Raw genomic sequence first — 24,569 nt, 5'->3', positions numbered from 1 at the left:
TAAAGTTTTTGGAAAACTTTATTTAAAAAAAAATACAGCTTGGATTCTTTCTCAAGTCTCTTTTGAGGACGCATAGTGAAGCCTCAAACCAAAATAATCAAGATCACAATCTTTAACATGAAGTAGTAAGATCATCCACAGTCTAAATAATGTGTCCCACATATTCAAGACTGATGAGAATGTTCTTTTTTATTCCAGCTTATTTGAATATGGCCAAGCTTGAAAGAAAAGTGGATCAGTCAATTTGCAATCCTCTCTACATGAGGCTTTTAATGACCTAAGAATGTTGCGTTAAGTGCGTGTGGCTCGCAGAAAGAGGAAAAGTGGAGTAAAAATATGGTAGAAAAAGACATGCAGACAGCAGGAAGTAGGAAAGTGAAGGAGAGCGATAGCAACATTGCAGCCCACTCCTAGAGTCATGAAGCAATGTCTCAGAGCTGGAACCTCCAGCACTCCTAGAGTCATGAACCAATGTCTCAGAGCTGAAACCTCCAGCACTCCTAGAGTCATGAAGCAATGTCTCTCAGAGCTGGAACCTCCATCACTCCTAGAGTCATGAAGCAATGTCTCAGAGCTGAAACCTCCAGCACTCCTAGAGTCATGAACCAATGTCTCAGAGCTGAAACCTCCAGCACTCCTAGAGTCATAAAGCAATGTCTCAGAGCTGGAACCTTCAGCATGCCTAGAGTCATGAAGCAATGTCTCTCAGAGCTGAAACCTCCAGCACTCCTAGAGTCATGAACCAATGTCTCAGAGCTGAAACCTCCAGCACTCCTAGAGTCATAAAGCAATGTCTCAGAGCTGGAACCTTCAGCATGGCTAGAGTCATGAAGCAATGTCTCTCAGAGCTGAAACCCCCAGCACTCCTAGAGTCATGAAGCAATGTCTCTCAGAGCTGAAACCTCCAGCACTCCTAGAGTCATGAAGCAATGTCTCAGAGCTGAAACCTCCAGCACTCCTAGAGTCATAAAGCAATGTCTCAGAGCTGGAACCTTCAGCATGCCTAGAGTCATGAAGCAATGTCTCTCAGAGCTGAAACCTCCAGCACTCCTAGAGTCATGAACCAATGTCTCAGAGCTGAAACCTCCAGCACTCCTAGAGTCATAAAGCAATGTCTCAGAGCTGGAACCTTCAGCATGGCTAGAGTCATGAAGCAATGTCTCTCAGAGCTGAAACCCCCAGCACTCCTAGAGTCATGAAGCAATGTCTCTCAGAGCTGAAACCTCCAGCACTCCTAGAGTCATGAAGCAATGTCTCAGAGCTGAAACCTCCAGCACTCCTAGAGTCATAAAGCAATGTCTCAGAGCTGGAACCTTCAGCATGCCTAGAGTCATGAAGCAATGTCTCTCAGAGCTGAAACCTCCAGCACTCCTAGAGTCATGAACCAATGTCTCAGAGCTGAAACCCCCAGCACTCCTAGAGTCATAAAGCAATGTCTCAGAGCTGGAACCTTCAGCATGCCTAGAGTCATGAAGCAATGTCTCTCAGAGCTGAAACCCCCAGCACTCCTAGAGTCATGAAGCAATGTCTCTCAGAGCTGAAACCTCCAGCACTCCTAGAGTCATGAACCAATGTCTCAGAGCTGGAACCTCCATCACTCCTAGAGTCATGAAGCAATGTCTCTCAGAGCTGAAACCTCCAGCACTCCTAGAGTCATGAACCAATGTCTCAGAGCTGGAACCTTCAGCACTCCTAGAGTCATGAAGCAATGTCTCAGAGCTGGAACCTCCAGCACTCCTAGAGTCATGAAGCAATGTCTCAGAGCTGAAACCCCCAGCACTCCTAGAGTCATGAACCAATGTCTCAGAGCTGAAACCTCCAGCACTCCTAGAGTCATAAAGCAATGTCTCAGAGCTGGAACCTTCAGCACTCCTAGAGTCATGAAGCAATGTCTCTCAGAGCTGAAACCTCCAGCACTCCTAGAGTCATGAAGCAATGTCTCTCAGAGCTGAAACCTCCAGCACTCCTAGAGTCATGAACCAATGTCTCAGAGCTGGAACCTTCAGCACTCCTAAAGTCATGAAGCAATGTCTCAGAGCTGGAACCTCCAGCACTCCTAGAGTCATGAACCAATGTCTCAGAGCTGAAACCTCCAGCACTCCTAGAGTCATAAAGCAATGTCTCAGAGCTGGAACCTTCAGCACTCTCAGAGTCATGAAGCAATGTCTCTCAGAGCTGAAACCTCCAGCACTCCTAGAGTCATGAAGCAATGTCTCTCAGAGCTGAAACCTCCAGCACTCCTAGAGTCATGAACCAATGTCTCAGAGCTGGAACCTTCAGCACTCCTAGAGTCATGAAGCAATGTCTCAGAGCTGGAACCTCCAGCACTCCGAGAGTCATGAAGCAATGTCTCTCAGAGCTGGAACCTCCATCACTCCTAGAGTCATGAAGCAATGTCTCAGAGCTGAAACCCCCAGCACTCCTAGAGTCATGAACCAATGTCTCAGAGCTGAAACCTCCAGCACTCCTAGAGTCATAAAGCAATGTCTCAGAGCTGGAACCTTCAGCACTCCTAGAGTCATGAAGCAATGTCTCTCAGAGCTGAAACCTCCAGCACTCCTAGAGTCATGAAGCAATGTCTCTCAGAGCTGAAACCTCCAGCACTCCTAGAGTCATGAACCAATGTCTCAGAGCTGGAACCTTCAGCACTCCTAAAGTCATGAAGCAATGTCTCAGAGCTGGAACCTCCAGCACTCCTAGAGTCATGAACCAATGTCTCAGAGCTGAAACCTCCAGCACTCCTAGAGTCATAAAGCAATGTCTCAGAGCTGGAACCTTCAGCACTCCCAGAGTCATGAAGCAATGTCTCTCAGAGCTGAAACCTCCAGCACTCCTAGAGTCATGAAGCAATGTCTCTCAGAGCTGAAACCTCCAGCACTCCTAGAGTCATGAACCAATGTCTCAGAGCTGGAACCTTCAGCACTCCTAGAGTCATGAAGCAATGTCTCAGAGCTGGAACCTCCAGCACTCCTAGAGTCATGAAGCAATGTCTCTCAGAGCTGGAACCTCCATCACTCCTAGAGTCATGAAGCAATGTCTCAGAGCTGAAACCCCCAGCACTCCTAGAGTCATGAACCAATGTCTCAGAGCTGAAACCTCCAGCACTCCTAGAGTCATAAAGCAATGTCTCAGAGCTGGAACCTTCAGCACTCCTAGAGTCATGAAGCAATGTCTCTCAGAGCTGAAACCTCCAGCACTCCTAGAGTCATGAAGCAATGTCTCTCAGAGCTGAAACCTCCAGCACTCCTAGAGTCATGAACCAATGTCTCAGAGCTGGAACCTTCAGCACTCCTAAAGTCATGAAGCAATGTCTCAGAGCTGGAACCTCCAGCACACCTAGAGTCATGAAGCAATGTCTCAGAGCTGAAACCTCCAGCACTCCGAGAGTCATGAAGCAATGTCTCTCAGAGCTGGAACCTCCAGCACTCCTAGAGTCATGAAGCAATGTCTCAGAGCTGGAAACTCCAGCACCCCTAGAGTCATGAAGCAATGTCTCAGAGCTGGAACCTCCAGCACTCCTAGAGTCATGAAGCAATGTCTCTCAGAGCTGGAACCTCCAGCACTCCTAGAGTCATGAAGCAATGTCTCAGAGCTGAAACCTCCAGCACTCCTAGAGTCATGAAGCAATGTCTCTCAGAGCTGGAACCTCCAGCACTCCTAGAGTCATGAAACAATGTCTCTCAGAGCTGGAACCTCCAGCACTCCTAGAGTCATGAAGCAATGTCTCTCAGAGGTGAAACTCCAGCACTCCTAGAGTCATGAACCAATGTCTCAGAGCTGAAACCTCCAGCACTCCTAGAGTCATGAAGCAATGTCTCAGAGCTGGAACCTTCAGCACGCATAGAGTCATGAAGCAATGTCTCTCAGAGATGAAACCTCCAGCACTCCTAGAGTCATGAGCCAATGTCTCAGAGCTGAAACCTCCAGCACTCCTAGAGTCATGAAGCAATGTCTCTCAGCTGGAACCTCCAGCACTCCTAGAGTCTTGAAGCAATGTCTCAGAGCTGGAACCTCCAGCACTCCTAGAGTCATGAAGCAATGCCTCAGAGCTGGACCCTCCAGCACTCGTAGAGTCATGAAGCAATGTCTCAGAGCTGGAACCTCCAGCACTCCTAGAGTCATGAAGCAATGTCTCTCAGAGCTGGAACCTCCAGCACTCCTGGAGTCATGAAGCAATGTCTCTCAGAGCTGGAACCTCCAGCACTCCTGGAGTCATGAAGCAATGTCTCAGAGCTGAAACCTCCAGCACAGGTGTCCCAGTCTGTCAATGTTCTTGTGCAGGACACTGTGGATGGGCGACACGTATCGCGCCACGTCACCGTCCCGAGAGAAATCCCTGCAGAACAGACCTTTCTCTGGGTTGAAGATGAACTTCTGAGGCATGGGACCGTTGGCCCTCACATACTCCCAGACCGCCAGGAGCAGCAGGCGCACCTCGAAGGGAGCAAGGTGCGGAAAGGCCTCGTGGACGTTGGCCAGCACAGGAGGCAGGAGCTGGCCCTCTCCCATGCAGGACACCAGGAGGCAGGAGGCCTGCAGGTGCCACCAGGAGTCCGTGGATGAGGCCCCGCGACACGCCTCCCAGTGGGCCAGCAGGGTGGCCAGGAGGCCTCGCAGCATGGCCGAGCAGTAGCAGAGAGCCGGGCGCCCTGCTGCCACCACCTGAAGCAGGGGGAAGAGCACAGGGTGGGCCTCGAAGCAGCGGCGGATGTGAATGTCTCGCTCCACCGTGGTGCGGGCGTGGTCCTCTGGAGGCCAGGACAGCTCCCCGTTGGCCACGTCCGGACACACGTTCTCCACCAGGGTGACGGCGACCACTTTGGCTGCCTCGGCGTTGATGGGCTGGGGCTCGTCGGGGTCTGACGGCGTCCGTGAGCCGCTGAGACCCGAGGAGCTGCAACACTGGACCACGACAGTCAGCAGAGTCTGGATGTTCTAAAGAGATGACAAACACACAATTAGTACACACACACTTTATACCAGGCCTGGGCAATTATTTTAACTCGGCGGCCAAATTTAGATAGAAAAATGTGTCTGGGGGCCGGTATATCTGATTTTTAGGAACACTAATACAAAACCACACAATAATGTCTGAATAGTAGAGATGCGCGGTTTGCGGACACAACCGCGGAGTCCGCGGGTAATCCGCGGGTCGGGCGGGTGACATGACGAAAAAAATAGATTGTAAATAGATTCGGGCGGTTGAACCAATTCGGAAATATATATACATAGTTAAATGTTACCCACATACGAAAAACGTATAGATTTTATCGGTCCTTTAGGTGGAGCTGATGGTGCATCACCGAAAAAGAAAAGGATTGACTTCACAGAATGGGAGGAGGATACACCTGTGCTTGTTGATGAAGTAGAGGATTATTCCTCTACAAACTTCCATCTCGACGGATCAGCAGAGGAAAATCTACTTTCCTTTTGGGGGAAACAAGGACAATCATTCCCACGACTACAACACCTTGCCAAGAGAATCCTATGCGTCCCAGCAACAAGTGGCGCAAGTGAGCGCTCCTTCAGCGCAGCAGGGTGCATTTTAGAGGTCAGGCGCTCTCGCCTGAATCCTGGCACTGTAGATGCCATTTTATTCCTGCATAGTGCTAACAAAAAAAAAAGTAAGTTGACATACGGTTGGATATGTTAAACGAATTAGTCTACGTTACCTAGGCTATACCAAATAAGCCCATGTCTAACCTATATTGAGTTCGGTCAGCTGAATAATTTTGATGGTTACGTGTTGTTTGGGCGCACTACAATGCAAAGGAATTAAGGCAATTGCGTTGTTTATTGTGTTTTTTTCTATTCGAGATATACTACTGTGTGTTAATTATTTGGCCTCGCTTTCAAGTGAAGCGCATCTCCGATTGGCAACAATGTAAGCATATTTAGCCTGCTTTGTTTGTCGTGACCGTCTATTTTCATTATAATTCAAGTTTGATGATAAAGTGCAGTCTGATGGGTTTGATTTCCCCCCTTCAGCTTTTTGCCTTGGCCAATAAGTTGCAGGTAATTTATTATTATTTATTTAATTTATTTTTGTTTAAATAGGGATGACATACATATGTTATTGTATAATTTAAGTTTGTGCGCGTGATTGACAGCCTAAGGCTTATGAGACACATTTTTTATTTATTTTTTTATTTCAAATTAAAAACGTATGAGCCTATATGCCTACAACATAGGCTATGTGTTTATCTTTATTTTCCTGCCTGTCGTTGACAATGGAGATTGTCTGATATTTTGTCATGGCTGCAGATCAATCAATAAAGGTTCATCTTTGTCACAAAATTGTTCACTGCTTCACTGTGCACCCCACCCTCGTCCCTATTTGAGCATTATAACGTTAACAAGTTAATATTCATTGAAATAAATTCAGAATTTTTTTTTTACCTAACGAAAATATAGGCCTAGTCTTTCTAAAACATTTTTTTAACTTCTTAAAAGCATCGTTCTGCTTGCTGCAACTGCGCACACAAAGTGTGAGGAACGCACTCCTGATCTGACGGCATTGGCAACAATAGTCAACACTTTCTTAATGGAAATGACAATAATACTATAATAATGATAAATAATATTATCACGCATTAATATCTCTTAGCCACTAACGCGTGGCAAGCATTGAACGTCTCTGCTACATTGGATCAGTCTCCTTTCTTTAACAGGCAAAAGCTTTATAACCTCACTAATGCCTTGCATCGTCTATATTAGATATATAACAACGGGCGGATGGCAGGCAGGTGTGGTTTTGATAAAATGTTGGTTGGGTGGATGGCGGATGGATGACGACATTTGTGATGCGGTTGCGGATGAAATAATTGCCTATCCGCGCATCTCTACTGAATAGGGATGTCCGATAATGGCTTTTTGCCAATATCCGATATTCCGATATTGTCCAACTCTTTAATTACCGATACCGATATCAACCAATATATACAGTCGTGGAATTAACACATTATAATGCCTAATTTAGACAACCAGGTATGGTGAAGATAAGGTACTTTTTTTAAAAATTAATAAAATAAGATAAATAAATTAAAAACATTTTCCTGAATAAAAAAGAAAGTAAAACAATATAAAAACAGTTACATAGAAACTAGTAATTATTGAAAATTAGTCAAATTAACTGTTAAAGGTTAGTACTATTAGTGGACCAGCAGCACGCACAATCATGTGTGCTTACGGACTGTATCCCTTGCAGACTGTATTGATATATATTGATATATAATGTAGGAACCAGAATATTAATAACAGAAAGAAACAACCCTTTTGTGTGACTGGGTGTAAATGGGGGAGGGAGGTTTTTTGGGTTGGTGCACTAATTGTAAGTGTATCTTGTGTTTTTATGTTGATTTAATAAAAAAAAACACAAAAAAAAACAACCCAAAAAACGATACCGATAATAAAAAAAACGATACCGATAATTTCCGATATTACATTTTAACGCATTTATCTCTATGTCTGAATGCTAAAAACTTTGTGATAGACCGCCTTAAAAATTGAATGGAATTTTACATTTTTTTTACTGAATGAGACACCCAGAATGTACATGAAAATAAAGAATTTGGATTTACAATATTAACTATGAACGATAAAACACAGAATATTGACAACATATGAACTTCACACCACCTCTCCATCCACATATTTTACAATCACACAAAAAAATGCAACAAACAGCAAAATATGAACGAGAAGGGTAAAAAAACAAAACACACCAATCTGACATATCTGATACATCACTAAGCTTTAGAACTAAGTTGTAAAAATCTCCTTCCGCATTTCAGGCTGCCCGCTCTTGAAAAACTATACAGAAACGCTTCCCACCCACCCTGCTTGGTGCCTCATCTGAGCTGCTGTGATTTAGATTACCATAGTAACTCATTAGATTACAATAGTAACTCATTAGAATACCATAGTAACTCATTAGATTACCATAGTAACTCATTAGATAACCATAGTAACTCATTAGATTACCATAGTAACGCATTTGATTACCTTCGTAACTAGTATATCATGCAAAAGCTCAGATTCCAACCATTGAAAGACTTAGTATAGTTGAAGACTTACGGTCTTTAGAAAACATCACTGCACATCATAATGGCAGCTACACTTTACATCTTGAAGATCTAAAAAAATGATTTGGGAATTTCCGGCGGGCCGGATTGAAAAACTTAACGGGCCGCATGTGGCCCCCGGGCCTTAATTTGCCCAGGTCTGCTGTATACAGTCGTGATCAAAAGTGTACATACACTTGTAAAGAACATCATGTCATGGCTGTCTTGACTTTACAATCATTTCTACATCTCTTATCTTTTTGTGATAGAGTGATTGGAGCACATACTTGTTGGTCACAAAAAAACATTTATGAAGTTTGCTTCTTTTATGAATTTATTATGGGTCTACTGAAAATGTGAGCAAATGTGCTGGGTCAAAAGTATACATACCAGCAATGTTAATATTTGCTTGCATGTCCCTTGGCAAGTTTCACTGCAATAAGACGCTTTTGGTAGCCATCCACAAGCTTCTGCTTGAATTTTTGACCACAAAATTGCTGCAGTTCGGATAAATGTCTTGGACTTGTTTCTTCAGCATTGTCCCCATCTTTAAGTCAGGACTTTGGGAAGGCCATCCTAAAACCTCCATTCTAGCCTGATTTAGCCATTCCTTTACCACTTTTGAGGTGTTTTTGGGGTCATTGTCCTGTTGGAACACCCAACTGCGCCCAAGACCCAACCTCCGGGCTGATGATTTTAGCTTGTCCTGAAGAATTTGGAGGTAATCCTCCTTTTTCATTGTCCCATTTAAAGCAGCAGTTCCATTGGCAGCAAAACAGGCCCAGAGCATAATACTACAACCACCATGCTTGACAGTAGGCCTGGTGTTCCTGGGATTAAAGGCCTCACCTTTTCTCCTCCAAACATATTGCTGGGTATTGTGGCCAAACAGCTCCATTTTTGTTTCATCTGACCACAGAACTTTCCTCCAGAAGGTCTTATCTTTGTCCATGTGATGTCAGAACCAAACTTCATGAATGTTTTTTGTGACCAACAAGTATATGCTCCAATCACTCTATCACAAAAAAATAAGAGTTGTACCGTATTTTTAGGACTATAAGTCGCAGTTTTTTTCATAGTTTGGCCGGGGGTGCGACTTATACTCAGGAGCGACTTTTGTGTGAAATTATTGACACATTACCGTAAAATACCAAATAATATTATTTAGCTCATTCACGTAAGAGACTAGACGTATAAGATTTCATGGGATTTAGTGAATAGGAGTGACAGATTGTTTGGTAAACGTATAGCATGTTCTATATGTTATAGTTATTTGAATGACTCTTACCATAATATGTTACGTTAACATACCAGTTGGTTATTTATGCCTCATATAACGTACACTTATTCAGCCTGTTGTTCATTATTCTTTATTTATTTTAAATTGCTTTTCAAATGTCTATTCTTGGTGTTGGCTTTTACCAAATAAATTTCCCCAAAAAATGCGACTTATACTCCAGTGCGACTTATATGTGTTTTTTCCTTCTTTATTATGCATTTTCGGCCGGTGCGACTTATACTCCGAAAAATACGGTAGAAATGATTGGAAACTGAAGACAGCCATGACATGATGTTCTTTACAAACTCAGGCGAGGCGTTACGTTCCAAGACAAAACAGACTCGGTTAAGGCGAGGAGATTATAATCAGAGGAATGTTACATTCGAAATAAAAATATTAACATTTAATATATTTTTCTCCTGGTCCATATTTTCCGTACGTCATAAAAATATAAATACCGTATTTTTCGTAGTATAAGTCGCACCTGCCGAAAATGCATAATAAAGGAAAAAAACATATATGAGTCGCACTGGAGCCCGGCCAAACTATGAAAAAAACTGCGACTTATAGTCCGAAAAATACGGTAATTATCGCTATTGAACAATATAAAAAACTTAAATCATGATACAGTTTTCAGCCGTAGTTTGTAGTAATAAATATGATTGGAACATTTGAGCACTATATTCGTCTTTAATTACAATAAGTGTAATTAAACATCTCTGCCATACAATGCATGTTTTAGTCTTTCTTTTTTCATATACCGCAATTATATCATACTGTGTCCTTAGTACTGTGATCATTTCGTACTGTGACATTCTGATATCTTTCATCGCTATCGTATCGGAAGGGAAAAGGCTGTATTGGGAGACATCATTGGAAGCAAATGAGACAATGAAAGTGTACTAGTTAGATTGTATTTACCTGGATGACGCCTGACGGGTCAGGCTGAGGTACGTCTGTTGGAGTCTTCAGTCCCTTGCCGATCACCCCGGCGTGGAAAACGGACCACACGCTTCCTGAGAAGTTGACCGTCGTCCCGAAACGACAGTTGATATCCAAGAGGGAGGCGCCGACATCGGGGGATCCTGAGTGTGATGGCACAGGAGCGCCGGCCATGTCTGCAATCTGCCCTCCGAAGAGGTGGACGTTGCCTTTATGCAGCACTCCCTCCACCAGCTGCTGCAGCACCGCCTTGAGAGTGAGGGGCGAGTACGCGGCAAAACGGGACAGCAACTGCACTGAGCAGCTCACGGCTTCGGCCGATTGCACGCCGTCTGTCCTCACCTTCCCCGCTTCCCCTCGCCGCCGAAGAGCCAGAAAGAAATGGGCGACGGCGGCCCGTGAGAGCAGAAGCAGGTGTGCCGGGGAGGAGGCGCGAGGGAGCGGACTGGCGGACAGGAGTCGCGCAGAGGCGTGGGATACCGCCGGGTCGCCGTGGAGGAGGAGTGGGCTGAAATCATGGAGGTGCAGGGAGACGGCGGACCCCGCCTGGACAGCCATTGTGGACTGAGCATCTGCTGTTCCTCTTCTGTCTTCATCTTGACTCTGGATGACGGTGGCCAGGTTCAGCAGCAGCTGCCTCAGCTGCCGCGGTCCCAGGATGTGCGTGTGGATCTGGGCCACGCAGTGAGCCACGGCGGCTGCAACCAGGCCCGCCATGCAGGACGAGAGGTTGTTGTGAAGCTGCCAGGCCAGGGCCAGCTCCTCTGGGTTGCGGGCCTGAGTGAGGAGCTGACAGAGAGCTTCTGTGGCCACGCTGGGACCTCCGTACACGGACAGCAGGCAGAGGAGCTGATGCAGCCAGACGTGGCGCTTTCTCTCCAGCCTCAGCGTCTCGGCACACAGCTCGCCCACGTGCGTCTGCAGCTCCTCCAAGAATGGGATGACGATCTGCGGCTGATGGGAGTGATGCGGGTGGCCGTCGGCCCCTTCTGCGCGGTTGTACACAAGCTTGTGGAGGTGCAAGAGTAGCATCTGCAGCAGGCTGTCGCAGCCTTCTCGCACACCTTCGTGCGGGGACGGCGTGGGACCGGAGATGATGACCGAGGCCGGCGTGGCCGTGTCCGCCAGGAAGCGCAGGACCCGAGCTCCCCCTGATGGGCTTTGGCATATGAGGTGGACGGCCAGGCCCAGCATGTTGTCCAGCTCTTCTCTGGGGAGCCCCTGCAGCAAACTGTGCAGCTGCAGCAGGAGTGGAGGCCGCAGCAGCTCCACCAGCTCAGCAGACACGGCACCAAAGAGGTTCGGGGACATGGCAGCGAGCTGCAGGAGAAATGGTACTGCAGCACAACGCAGCTGAGGGGAACCTTCCCAGGAGCTGGAGGATGAAGTCGGGGACAAGGGACTGGAAGGGCTCAGGCTCTCCTGGAACATCCTGAGCAGCTCTTTCCGTATGCTGTCCGAGTGGTGTGCCGCCAGATGTCCCAGGATTCCCACCACCGAGCCGATCTTTGGCACCTTGCTGCCTTTGTCCACTCCGTTCACTACCAGCCCTTGGTCCTTGGCGCCGTACGAGCAGAAGTCTTTCAGCCCACAGGCCAGGACTCGGCTGATGATCGTCCCGGGGAAGGCGGAGCCGATATGAGCCACCACCCAGTCGAAATGCGGCGAGTGCAGCACAGAGGTGTCTAACAGTGCGTCCACACAGGCGTCGGGGCACCAGGCCAGCATGGCCGCCAAGCATTGAGAGTAGGCCTCCATGAGGGAACGAGTGGCGGCACAGGACATCCACAGCTGGAGAAGCTCGTTCAGGCTGGAGGAGTGGGGGGCCACCCTTCGGCCGGCATGCTTGCTGCTCAGCTGACCCAGCAAGTCCACAGCCCAGCTGGACACCAGAGGGGCCCAAGCCCGCGGGTTGAGGCGAATGAACTCCGACAGCACGCCATGAACCTCCTGTGGACAAACACGCATCCTTTGTAACATCCATTTCATTTACGACCACTTATTCACTTGGTGTTTACCGTATTTTTCAGACTATAAGTCGCAGTTGTTTTCATAGTTTGGCCGGGGGTGCGACTTATACTCAGGAGCGACTCATGTGTGAAATTATTAACACATTAGCGTAAAATATCAAATAATATTATTTAGCTCATTCACGTAAGAGACTAGACGTATAAGATTTCAAAGGGATTTAGCGATTAGGAGTGACAGATTGTTTGGTAAACGTATAGCATGTTCTATATGTTATAGTTATTTGAATGACTCTTACCATAATATGTTACGTTAACATACCAGGCACGTTCTCAGTTGGTTATTTATGCCTCATATAACGTACACTTATTCAGCCTGTTGTTCACTATTCTTCATTTATTTTAAATTGCCTTTCAAATGTCTATTTTTGGTGTTGGGTTTCATCAAATAAATTTCCCCCAAAAAGGCGACTTATACTCCAGTGCGACTTATATATGTTTTTTTCCTTCTTTATTATGCATTTTCGGCCGGTGCGACTTATACTCCGGAGCGACTTATACTCCGAAAACTACGGTACATGCAGTTTAGATTGAACTTGTTTCTAAACTGACATGCTAGCACGTGGCTGTCTTGTTTGAAAGACAGCAGGTAAAGGAAAACAGCAGTGCAGCAAAGGGTTGCACAATATAGACGATATAAATGAAATAAATTTGGCCAAGGATAGAGCTTTTAACACTCCCGATGACACATTCTAGCTGTGCACCGCACATTTGACAAACCAGTCTCAAACACACTGTAAAATTATTGCTTGGGGCTAATGTCCCTCCACAGTGCAAAGCCACGTGTAGGTCAGCAATCCTTGCTAGTGACAGAAGCATATAAGAAGAACTCTCTCCATGACACAATGGACTACACAACAACATGACAAAGTACAGACCCCGTTTCCATATGAGTTGGGAAATTGTGTTAGATGTAAATATAAACGGAATACAATGATTTGCAAATCATTTTCAACCCATATTCAGTTGAATATGCTACAAAGACAACATATTTGATGTTCAAACTGATAAATAATCATTAACTTTAGAATTTGATGCCAGCAACACGTGACAAAGAAGTTGGGAAATGTGGCAATAAATACTGATAAAGTTGAGGAATGCTCATCAAACACTTATTTGGAACATCCCACAGGTGTGCAGGCTAATTGGGAACAGGTGGGTGCCATGAGTGGGTATAAAAACAGCTTCCCAAAAAATGCTCAGTCTTTCACATAAAAGGATGGGGTGAAGTACCCCCCTTTGTCCACAACTGCGTGAGCAAATAGTCAAACAGTTTAAGAACAACGTTTCTCAAAGTGCAATTGCAAGAAATTTAGGGATTTCAACATCTACGGTCCATAATATTATCAAAAGGTTCAGAGAATCTGGAGAAATCACCACGTAAGCGGCATGGCCGGAAACCAACTTCGATCCCTCAGACGGCACTGTATCAAAAACCGACATCAATCTCTAAAGGATATCACCACATGGGCTCAGGAACACTTCAGAAAACCACGGTCACTAAATACGGTTCGTCGCTACATCTGTAAGTGCAAGTTAAAGCTCTACTATGCAAAGCGAAAGCCATTTATCAACAACATCCAGAAACGCCGCCAGCTTCTCTGGGCCCGAGATCATCTAAGATGGACTCATGCAAAGTGGAAAGGTGTTCTGTGGTCTGACGAGTCCACATTTCAAATTGTTTTTGGAAATATTCGACATCGTGTCATCCGGACCAAAGGGGAAGCGAACCATCCAGACTGTTATCGACGCAAAGTTCAAAAGCCAGCATCTGTGATGGTATGGGGGTGCATTAGTGCCCAAGGCATGGGTAACTTACACATCTGTGAAGGCACCATTAATGCTGAAAGGTACATACAGGTTTTGGAACAACATATGTTGCCATCTAAGCGCCGTCTTTTCCAGCAAGACAATGCCAAGCCACATTCAGCACGTGTTACAACAGCGAGGCTTCGTAAAAAAAAAGAGTGCAGGTACTTTCCTGGCCCGCCTGCAGTCCAGACCTGTCTCCCATCGAAAATGTGTGCCGCATTATGAAGCGTAAAATACGACAGCGGAGACCCCGGACTGTTGAACGACTGAAGCTCTACATAAAACAAGAATGGGAAAGTATATATATATATATATATATATATATATATATATTTTATGTATATATATATATATATATATGTATATGTATGTATGCTGACCCAACCTTGCTGTCAAGCTGACATGAGACATTACATAGTGAAGATGTTGCATCTCCCCACCTGAATGATGTCCTCCAGGTTGAAGCTGATGCCAGAAGCTCCATCACTCTCCGTCTCCAGGGTGTGCAGAAAGAGGTTGACGTGCTCGTCATAGACGCCCCTCAGGTGCTCCAGCACGGCTCCTCGACAGGCCGGGACGGAGCGCAGCAGACGCACGGCGCAGCGGGCGTGTTCTCGCACACTGAGCTTGCGACCCTGGACCGTGTCCACGCCACTGATGAAGGACTTGATCTCCTGAGACAGCTCCTGGCCACTGACAGGACAAAGAATATTTAGGGAGTTAGTTGTAATTGTGGTTAGCATGTCAAGACTAGGTCTCTCCTGGGGTTTCTTTAGGAAGTTGGCAACTGTAAACTGTCCATTAGTGTAATAGTGGTGTTTCTGGTTTTACCCTTTGAAATTGTTTTTAATCATATTTATTTTATCCATCCATCCATTTTCTACCGCTTATTCCCTTTGGGGTCGCGGGGGGGCGCTGGAGCCTATCTCAGCTACAATCGGGCGGAAGGCGGGGTACACCCTGGACAAGTCGCCACCTCATCGCAGGGCCAACACAGATAGACAGACAACATTCACACTCACATCCACACACTAGGGCCAATTTAGTGTTGCCAATCAACTTATCCCCAGGTGCATGTCTTTGGAGGTGGGAGGAAGCCGGAGTACCCGGAGGGAACCTACGCAGTCACGGGGAGAACATGCAAACTCCACACAGAAAAATCCCGAGCCTGGGATTGAACCCAAGACTACATTTTATATTGTTTTTAATTGTGTTTAATATTGTTGTGCAGCACTTTGGAAACATGTTTAAATGTGCTGTATAAATAAAGTGGATTGGATTGGATTTCTTTTTGTGTACTGTGATGTCCATTGTGTAGTCCACCGCTCACCCAAAAGCCAACTGGGATAGGCTCCATCCCACCCGTACAATTGTTATGGAAATCACATTAAAATTGTTGATCAGTTCAAACCAGAGAGCGAGTTAGTAGTTCGAAACTTTTGTCTCATCTAGTAAAACTTAGAGCCAAGTTTACTTCTGCAAGGAATCACAAAAAGCACATCAATAATCATTTTGGTTCAGCACTGACATTTACATATTTGTTTTGTTTAAAGACACAACAAACTAAAACTACATTTCATCTACAGCCAAGGGGCGAGGGCCACGTCGCAGTAACAGTAAATAACATATGAATATAAATGTATACCATATTTTTCGGGGGTGCGACTTATACTCAGGAGCGACTTATGTGTGAAATGATTAATACATTACCGTAAAATATCAAGTAATATTATTTAGCTCATTCACGTAAGAGACTAGACCAAGTGTCGGCAACCTTTACCAGTCAAAGAGCCATTTTGACCAGTTTTGCAAATTATAGAAAACAATGGGAGCCGCAATTTTTTTTTGAAATTTTAAATGAAATAACACTGCATACAAAGTTTTCTTTTTGCTTTGTGCTATGTATAAACCAGGGGTCTCAGACACGCTGCCCACACCTTTATATGGAATTTGAAAGCTGGTGCGGCACGTGGGTTTTAAATGAATGGCGCTTGTCAGCGTCATGCGTGCCGTGATGGTTCAGCATATAGCACCCGATACAACCAGCGTGCCTGATCAGCCACACGTTGTATGGGGTTTCCGCTTGCTCACGTAGGTGACAGCAAGGCATACTTGGTCAACAACCACACAGGTTACACTGACGGTGGCGGTATAAAAAACTATAACACTCTTACTAATAATGCGCCACACTGTGAACCCACACCAAACAAGAATGACAAACACATTTCGGGAGAACATCTGCACAGTAACACAACATAAACACAACAGGACAAATACCCAGAATCCCATGCAGCCCTAACTCTTCCGGGCTACATTATACACCCCCGCTACCAAACCCCGCCCACCTCAACCGACGCACGGGGTGGGGGCGGGGTTTGGTGGTAGCAGGGGTGTATAATGTAGCCCGGAAGAGTCAGGGCTGCATGGGATTCTGGGTGTTTGTTCTGTTGTGTTAAGGTGCAGATGTTCTCCCGAAATGTGTTTGTCATACTTGTTTGGTTTTGGTTCAAAGTGTGGCGCATTATTAGTAAGAGTCAGTGTAACCTGTGTGGCTGTTGACAAAGTATGCCTTGCTGTCACGTACGTGTGCAAGCAGAAGATGTATATTGTATAACAAGTGTTGGGCTGGCACGCTGTTAATACAGATTGTAGAGAGTGCCAAACGTTGTACCATCATGGCACGCCCTTATTACAGCTGTAAGGGTGAAAATCGCTGAATATTAATCCCGGGAGTTTTCTGCGAGAGGCACTGAAATCCGGAAGTCTCAAGGGAAAATTGGGGGGTTTAGCAAGTAAGCTGCTGAGCCGCATCAGAGTGATCAAAGAGCCGCATGCGGCTCCGGAGCCGCGGGTTGCCGACCCCTGGACTAGACGTATAAGATTTCATGGGATTTAGCGATTAGGAGTGACAGATTGTTTGGTAAACGTATAGCATGTTCTATATGTTATAGTTATTTGAATGACTCTTACCATAATATGTTACGTTAACATACCAGGCACGTTCTCAGTTGGTTATTTATGCCTCATATAACGTACATTTATTCAGCCTGTTGTTCACTATTCTTTATTTATTTTAAATTGCCTTTCAAATGTCTATTCTTGGTGTTGGCTTTTATCAAACGAATTTCCCCCAAAAAATGCGACTTATACTCCAGTGCGACTTATATATGTTTTTTTCCCTTCTTTGTTATGCATTTTCGGCCGGTGCGACTTATACTCCGAAAAATACGGTAATATATAATCACACAATTGCCAATGAATTTGATTATATATATATATAAATATATATTTTTTTTTGTTTTTTGTTTTTTTGTTTACATAAACTGTAAAATAAATCTGAAGATTTTACCTTTAAAAAACTGATGTTTTTACAGCATTTTACTGTAAATGGGAAAACGGTATGACTTTTTTTTACTGTAAAATTCTGGCGACTGAGCCATAAAGCTATTGTTGTTTCTATGGTTTCAGTTTGGTGGATGACGTGCTTTGAAATTATGACTCAAGCAGATATTTAGGTATTTATTTTCATTGTTTTTTTGGAATGTATGATAATATAATATTAGTTGCATTATCAGAGATTATTCAACTTTAAAAGATATTTTTAAAAGATGTATTTTTTCTGTTAAAATGGAAAGAACAAATACATTTGGTAAGAAAAGAATACATTATTTAAAAATAGATAGTATCGCCAATATAATGTTGTCATTTGTAAAAATAAAAATAAAAAACATTACTAATATTAAAGGAAAATTAAATAAAGAAAACATATTGCATGTTCAAAAGGAGCGAGAAGAATAACTTATGTGGTTAATCACAAAGAGTTATAGCAATAATCATGTCTTTTGTATATTGAGCTCCTGAGTTAATGGTAATGTTTTTATTTTTTGTTGAGTTTATTTAATTTTATTTTTCAAGTCGGTCTAAAAATTGTTATAGTTTAAGTGAGGATGTTTTTGTTCAGGCAAATTGATGCACTTTAAATATTTTCCATTACAGACTAAAAAACAATGTTACTGCGCTAACAAAATAAGAGTCTCAGAAAGCTGGCGTGCACAAGCTACGGAGTTTGCCGACAATGTATTTCTTGTAAAGTGTATACAAAGGAGTACGGAAGCTGGACAAATAAGACGCCAAAAACCAACCACTTTCATGTGGTATTGGACAGAAAGGAGGACTTTTTTTCTCCTCCATTCGAAAATGCGGACGTTATCAGCACCACTGTATGATTCCTATCAATGCAAGTCATTAGAATCAGCTAATACACCAACTTATATTCTTGTCTTCATGAAAGAAAGGAATCTATATGTGTTAAACATGCTTGTATTATCATTAAACACCTTTAACTTGTTAACAATATTAACTGTATGTGTTAAACATGCTTGCATTATCTTTAAACACCTTTAACTTGTTAACAAAAAACATATATTTCATAAATAAGCAAATATAAATTATATATATGAATGAGGTAGATCCCCACGACTTGATCAATTGAAAAGAAGCTCGCCTGCAGAAAAAGTGTGAGCACCCCTGGTATATAATATAAAGTATGTAATATCAAGTATATAATATAAAGTATATAATATAAAGTATGTAATATCAAGTATATAATATAAAGTATATAACATTGCAGCCCTCACCTCAACAGGGTGTGAGTGTGTGAGCTCTGCATGGTATACAATATAAAGTATATAATATAAAGTATATAATATAAAGTATAAAATATAAAGTATATAATATAAAGCATATATAATATTACCTGAATAGAGTGTGAGAGCTCTGCATGGTATATAATATCAAGTATATAATATCAAGTATATAATATAAAGTATATATTAGGGATGTCCCGATGCAGGTTTTTGCACTTCCGATCCGATAACGATATTGTTTTTGCACTTCCGATCCGATACCGATACTGACCGATACCGATACTGACTGATAATGGCCTATCCGAGCATGTATTAAAGTTTAAAGTTATTTAGCCTACTTAGTTGTCAGAATCATGTTGAAAAGGGTTTTAGTACTCTTGATAACAACTAGCCAGCTGAATTAGGGGAGTTTGAATAATACACAATGGTTGGTAACAAGAAACTGACCTGTTTATTCAAGGATAAACACAAAATAGACAAAATTATACATGACAAACAGAAATGGCATCATTGAAACAAGGGCTGGGCGATATGGCCTTTTTTTAATATTGCGATATTTTAAGGCCATATTGCGATACAGGATACATATCTCGATATTTTGCCTCAGCCTTGAATGAACACTTGATGCATATAATCACAGCAGTATGATGATTCTACGTGTTTTGATTGATTGATTGAGACTTTTATTAGTAGGTTGCACAGTGAAGTACATATTCCGTACAATTGACCACTAAATGGTAACACCCGAATAAGTTTTTCAACTTGTTTTAGTCGGGGTCCACTTAAATTGATTCATGATACAGATATATACTATCAGATATATACTATCATCATAATACAGTCATCACACAAGATAATCACATTGAATTATTTACATTATTTATAATCCAGGGTGTGGAGGGTGGCGCCGGATGTAAGTGTCAAAAAGACAGCTAAAAGAGTTTGATATGTGAATAAATCTAAAGTTAAAATATAGGGTAGAAATGCACCCATTTGCAGGAAATGCAGTTTTGATTTTCAACATTTTCTTTCAAGGCTTGCATGTCTACATTAAAACATTCTTCTTCATACTGCATTAATATATGCTACTTTTAAACTTTCATGCAGAGAAGGAAATCACAACTAAAAAAATCACTATTTTTTTCATACGGTGTTGATGTGGAAATGTTTGCCTCGGCATTTTGATGGTGTGGGCGTGTGGCACCGAATGGAGATAAGCGTCTCGACAGACGTTACAATATTTGAACAATGATGACGCAAACTGTTTTCTCTGTCGTGTCCGTGTGTCGAAAATTGTTATGCGCTTATTTTTTTATTTGATTTTGTGCGTGGCATATAATTGCTATGCACAGAGGACGTTTAAACAGTGCGCAATTGCACAAGCGAGCACCTTAGAGAGAACGTTGGTCACACGGCTGCGCTAGCATCACAGCTAACGTTAGCCATGCTGCTACCTCTCTGCTCGGGGAGGACGTATACGTATGTGACGTATGACGTGACAGTGTGTAAGAAGGTGCACTTGCTGTCTGTGAGAGGGAGACACAGGAAAGAGTGAGAAGAGCCTGTCGTGTAATGCCAGCAGCTAAAAGCAACTGCGTGAGAATCCACAGACCTGTGGATGTGTTGAAGGTGTGCTGGAAAATGCGGAACGGAAATTAGGGAGCAGCAGAAAAGTGGAATGTACTATTTAAATAGGTGCGTTGGAAAACACGGAGCGGAGTTTTTTGTTTTTTTAACTGGACCTGGATCGGCATTTTCCCATGTCTTGCCGATACGCATTTTTTTGCAAATATCGGCGGCCGATCCGATCCAAATATCGGATCGGGAAATCCCTAGTATATATAATATTACCTGAGTAGGGTGTGAGTGTGTGAGCTCTGCATGGTATATAATATAAAGTATATAATATAAAGTATATATATTACTACCTGAGTAGAGTGTGAGTGTGTGAGCTCTGCATGGTATATAATATAAAGTAAATAATATCAAGTATATAATATAAAGTATAAAATATAAAGTATATAATATAAAGTATACAATATAAAGTATAAAATATAAAGTATATAATATAAAGTATATAATATCAAGTATACAATATAAAGTATCAAATATAAAGTATATAATATAAAGTAGATATAATATTACCTGAGTAGAGTGTGAGTGTGTGAGCTCTGCATGGTATATAATATCAAGTATATAATATCAAGTATATATAATATTACCTGAGTAGGGTGTGAGTGTGTGAGCTCTGCATGGTATATAATATAAAGTATATAATATCAAGTATATAATATAAAGTATATATAATATTAACTGAGTAGAGTGTGAGTGTGTGAGCTCTGCATGGTATATAATATAAAGTATATAATATCAAGTATATAATATAAAGTATACAATATAAAGTATACAATATAAAGTATATATAATATTACCTGAGTAGTGTGAGTGTGTGAGCTCTGCATGGTATATAATATAAAGTATATAATATAAAGTATATAATATAAAGTACATATAATATTACCTGAGTAGAGTGTGAGTGTGTGGGCTCTGCATGGTATATAATATAAAGTATATAATATAAAGTATATAATATAAAGTATACAATATAAAGTATACAATACAAAGTATATATAATATTACCTGAGTAGTGTGAGTGTGTGAGCTCTGCATGGTATATAATATCAAGTATATAATATAAAGTATATAATATAAAGTATATAATATAAAGTACATATAATATTACCTGAGTAGAGTGTGAGTGTGTGAGCTCTGCATGGTATATAATATCAAGTATATAATATCAAGTATATAATATAAAGTATACAATATAAAGTATATAATATAAAGTATGTATAATATTGCCAGAGTAGTGTGAGTGTGTGAGCTCTGCATGGTATATAATATAAAGAATATAATATAAAGTATATAATACAAAGTATATAATATAAAGTATATATAATATTAACTGAGTAGAGTGTGAGTGTGTGAGCTCTGCATGGTATATAATATAAAGTATATAATATCAAGTATATAATATAAAGTATACAATATAAAGTATACAATATAAAGTATATATAATATTACCTGAGTAGTGTGAGTGTGTGAGCTCTGCATGGTATATAATATAAAGTATATAATATAAAGTATATAATATAAAGTACATATAATATTACCTGAGTAGAGTGTGAGTGTGTGAGCTCTGCATGGTATATAATATAAAGTATATAATATAAAGTATATAATATAAAGTATACAATATAAAGTATACAATACAAAGTATATATAATATTACCTGAGTAGTGTGAGTGTGTGAGCTCTGCATGGTATATAATATCAAGTATATAATATAAAGTATATAATATAAAGTATATAATATAAAGTACATATAATATTACCTGAGTAGAGTGTGAGTGTGTGAGCTCTGCATGGTATATAATATCAAGTATATAATATCAAGTATATAATATAAAGTATACAATATAAAGTATATAATATAAAGTATGTATAATATTGCCAGAGTAGTGTGAGTGTGTGAGCTCTGCATGGTATATAATATAAAGAATATAATATAAAGTATATAATACAAAGTATATAATATAAAGTATATATAATATTACCTGAGTAGAGTGTGAGTGTGTGAGCTCTGCATGGTATATAATATAAAGTATATAGTATAAAGTATATAATATAAAGTATATATAATATTAACTGAGTAGTGTGAGTGTGTGAGCTCTGCATGGTATATAATATCAAGTATATAATATAAAGTATATAATATAAAGTATATAATATAAAGTACATATAATATTACCTGAGTAGAGTGTGAGTGTGTGAGCTCTGCATGGTATATAATATAAAGTATATAATATCAAGTATATAATATAAAGTATACAATATAAAGTATATAATATAAAGTATATATAATATTGCCAGAGTAGTGTGAGTGTGTGAGCTCTGCATGGTATATAATATAAAGAATATAATATAAAGTATATAATACAAAGTATATAATATAAAGTATATATAATATTACCTGAGTAGAGTGTGAGTGTGTGAGCTCTGCATGGTATATAATATAAAGTATATAGTATAAAGTATATAATATAAAGTATAAAATATTACCTGAGTAGAGTGTGAGTGTGTGAGCTCTGCATGGCTTTCAGAGGACTCCCGTCAAACACCACCGACATCCTTTGCTCCTTTAACATCCAAGTTGTGCATCAAGAAGCTCCTTTAACATCCAAGTTGTACATCCAGACGCTCGCGGGGGCTCTGCGGCTCTAAAGTGAGCGATAAAGACTCTTTTATCCCATGAATTAAGACTCCTTTATCGCATGAACGTCTGGCAAACTGCGCCGAGGAACACAACCAAAGGGCGCTCCTTGGCCGGAAGTTTGTTCTTCTTCTGCGGAGGCGAGTGACACCGTTGGGAAGAACTGATGCTCACTAGCGCCGCCTGCTGTCCGTTTCTTCTTCTTCTTCTTCTTCTTCATTTTACTGATACTCACTAGCGTCATCTAGTGTTCGTTTGAAATACCCCTTGCTTCGTCTTCTTCATTTCACTGATTTTTACTTCATTTTACTGATGCTCACTGACGCCATCTAGTGTCAGTTTGAAATACCCCTTGCTGCTGTAACAATACGGTTTGATATGTGTGTATAACACTCGATTAAGTTTCACCCTACGGATAAAAACTCCAATAAAATATTATGAAATACGCCCGAATTTAATTAATATTTTAAATATACAAAAAATTAAAAATCACTTTGCACGAAGTACATGATATGGTTATTATTATTGTGTGAATGTTCCAAAGCATTATAGCACACATATGCTTTTCAACACCAACATTCATCTATTTATTCAACTTCTGCTTCTTCTCCACATTTTGGCGCGCTCTACCTTCCACATTTGTCACGCCATTCAAAGCCTTCCAGCTTCAAACTGTTCAGCCTACTCGAGACTCGAGGGCTTTCCCTTGACTAATTCCAAAAATTCCCAGATTTACCGAAATTCCCGGTTTTCCGGGACATTTTTCCCCATTCAAAATAAATTGGCCATTTTTCAAACTTTCACCATTTCCACATTTTTCAACCTATTCAAACCATTCCACCTTCAACATATTCGTACCATCCTGGACATTTCAAACATACTTTTTTTCTAAGTTAAAAAAAAATCCAGGATTTTCCAGAATTCCTGCTTTTCCAAAGCCTTATTTCCACCCTTTTTTTTCCTGGCGACGTCTCCTTCCACATTTTTCAACCCACTTCAAGCGTCCCGCCGTCAAATCAGGACAAAAAAAACAAAGTTGTTTTTTGAACTGCAAAAATTCCCGGTTTTCCCGAAATTCCAGGAATTCCGTAATACCATTTCTCAATTCAACATGTTACTACTTCAACATTTATCGAACGATTTGAAAAATTCCAACACCAACCACTTCAACTCATTCAGACCATTCCAGTTTTTTAACATTTTCCCAAAAAATACCGCTTATTTCCCGAAATTACCAAATGTTTGGTAAATTGCCATTGAAATCAATGTGACATTCTTCAAAGTTCCACAATTCCCACATTTTCCATCTGATTCAAGTTGTTTCAACTTCTAAATATTCAGCCTGTTTGGGAATTGTCTGCTTTACTTCAACAATTCTAAAAAAAATTCCCGGATTTCCAATAAATCAAATTTTTCTTTTTTTCCTTTTCCCCATTCAAAATTAATTGTCCATTTTTTAAACTTCCACAATTCCCACCTATGGCGTTGTTAGGCCTATTTTAGCCCCCCTAAATAATTTGGTGTTAT

General features: G+C 41.3%; 1 protein-coding gene and 1 long non-coding RNA gene across 2 annotated transcripts; both read right to left on the bottom strand.

Annotated features, from left to right (window-relative positions):
- LOC133577102 (uncharacterized) lies at positions 1 to 540 on the bottom strand. Its single transcript, XR_009811701.2, has 2 exons — positions 490 to 540; positions 1 to 444 (listed from the first exon to the last, which is right to left on the bottom strand). It is a non-coding gene; the product is annotated as an uncharacterized lncRNA (long non-coding RNA).
- Positions 541 to 3,821: 3,281 nt separating this feature from the next.
- On the bottom strand, positions 3,822 to 23,199 carry ints5 (integrator complex subunit 5). The gene is made up of 4 exons (XM_061930451.2): positions 22,892 to 23,199; positions 14,564 to 14,816; positions 10,264 to 12,234; positions 3,822 to 4,935 (listed from the first exon to the last, which is right to left on the bottom strand). The coding sequence occupies exons 1-4, from the start codon at positions 22,975 to 22,977 to the stop codon at positions 4,228 to 4,230; spliced, it is 3,018 nt and encodes a 1,005-aa protein (XP_061786435.1). The 5' UTR covers positions 22,978 to 23,199; the 3' UTR covers positions 3,822 to 4,227.
- Positions 23,200 to 24,569: the final 1,370 nt, after the last annotated feature.

The sequence above is a fragment of the Nerophis lumbriciformis genome, linkage group LG36 (genome assembly GCF_033978685.3).
Source record: "Nerophis lumbriciformis linkage group LG36, RoL_Nlum_v2.1, whole genome shotgun sequence".
Lineage (NCBI taxonomy): Eukaryota > Metazoa > Chordata > Actinopteri > Syngnathiformes > Syngnathidae > Nerophis > Nerophis lumbriciformis.
This window is presented reverse-complemented; position numbering and strand designations above follow the sequence as displayed.

Excerpts from the sequence above, each read along its gene's own strand:
- ints5 (XM_061930451.2), bottom strand. The coding sequence starts at position 22,977 with ATGTTAAAGGAGCAAAGGATGTCGGTGGTGTTTGACGGGAGTCCTCTG. Across the intron at positions 14,817-22,891 it reads CACACTCACACTCTACTCAG|TGGCCAGGAGCTGTCTCAGG; the intron begins GTAATATTTTAT and ends TTGTCCTGTCAG. Across the intron at positions 12,235-14,563 it reads ACCTGGAGGACATCATTCAG|GAGGTTCATGGCGTGCTGTC; the intron begins GTGGGGAGATGC and ends GTTTGTCCACAG.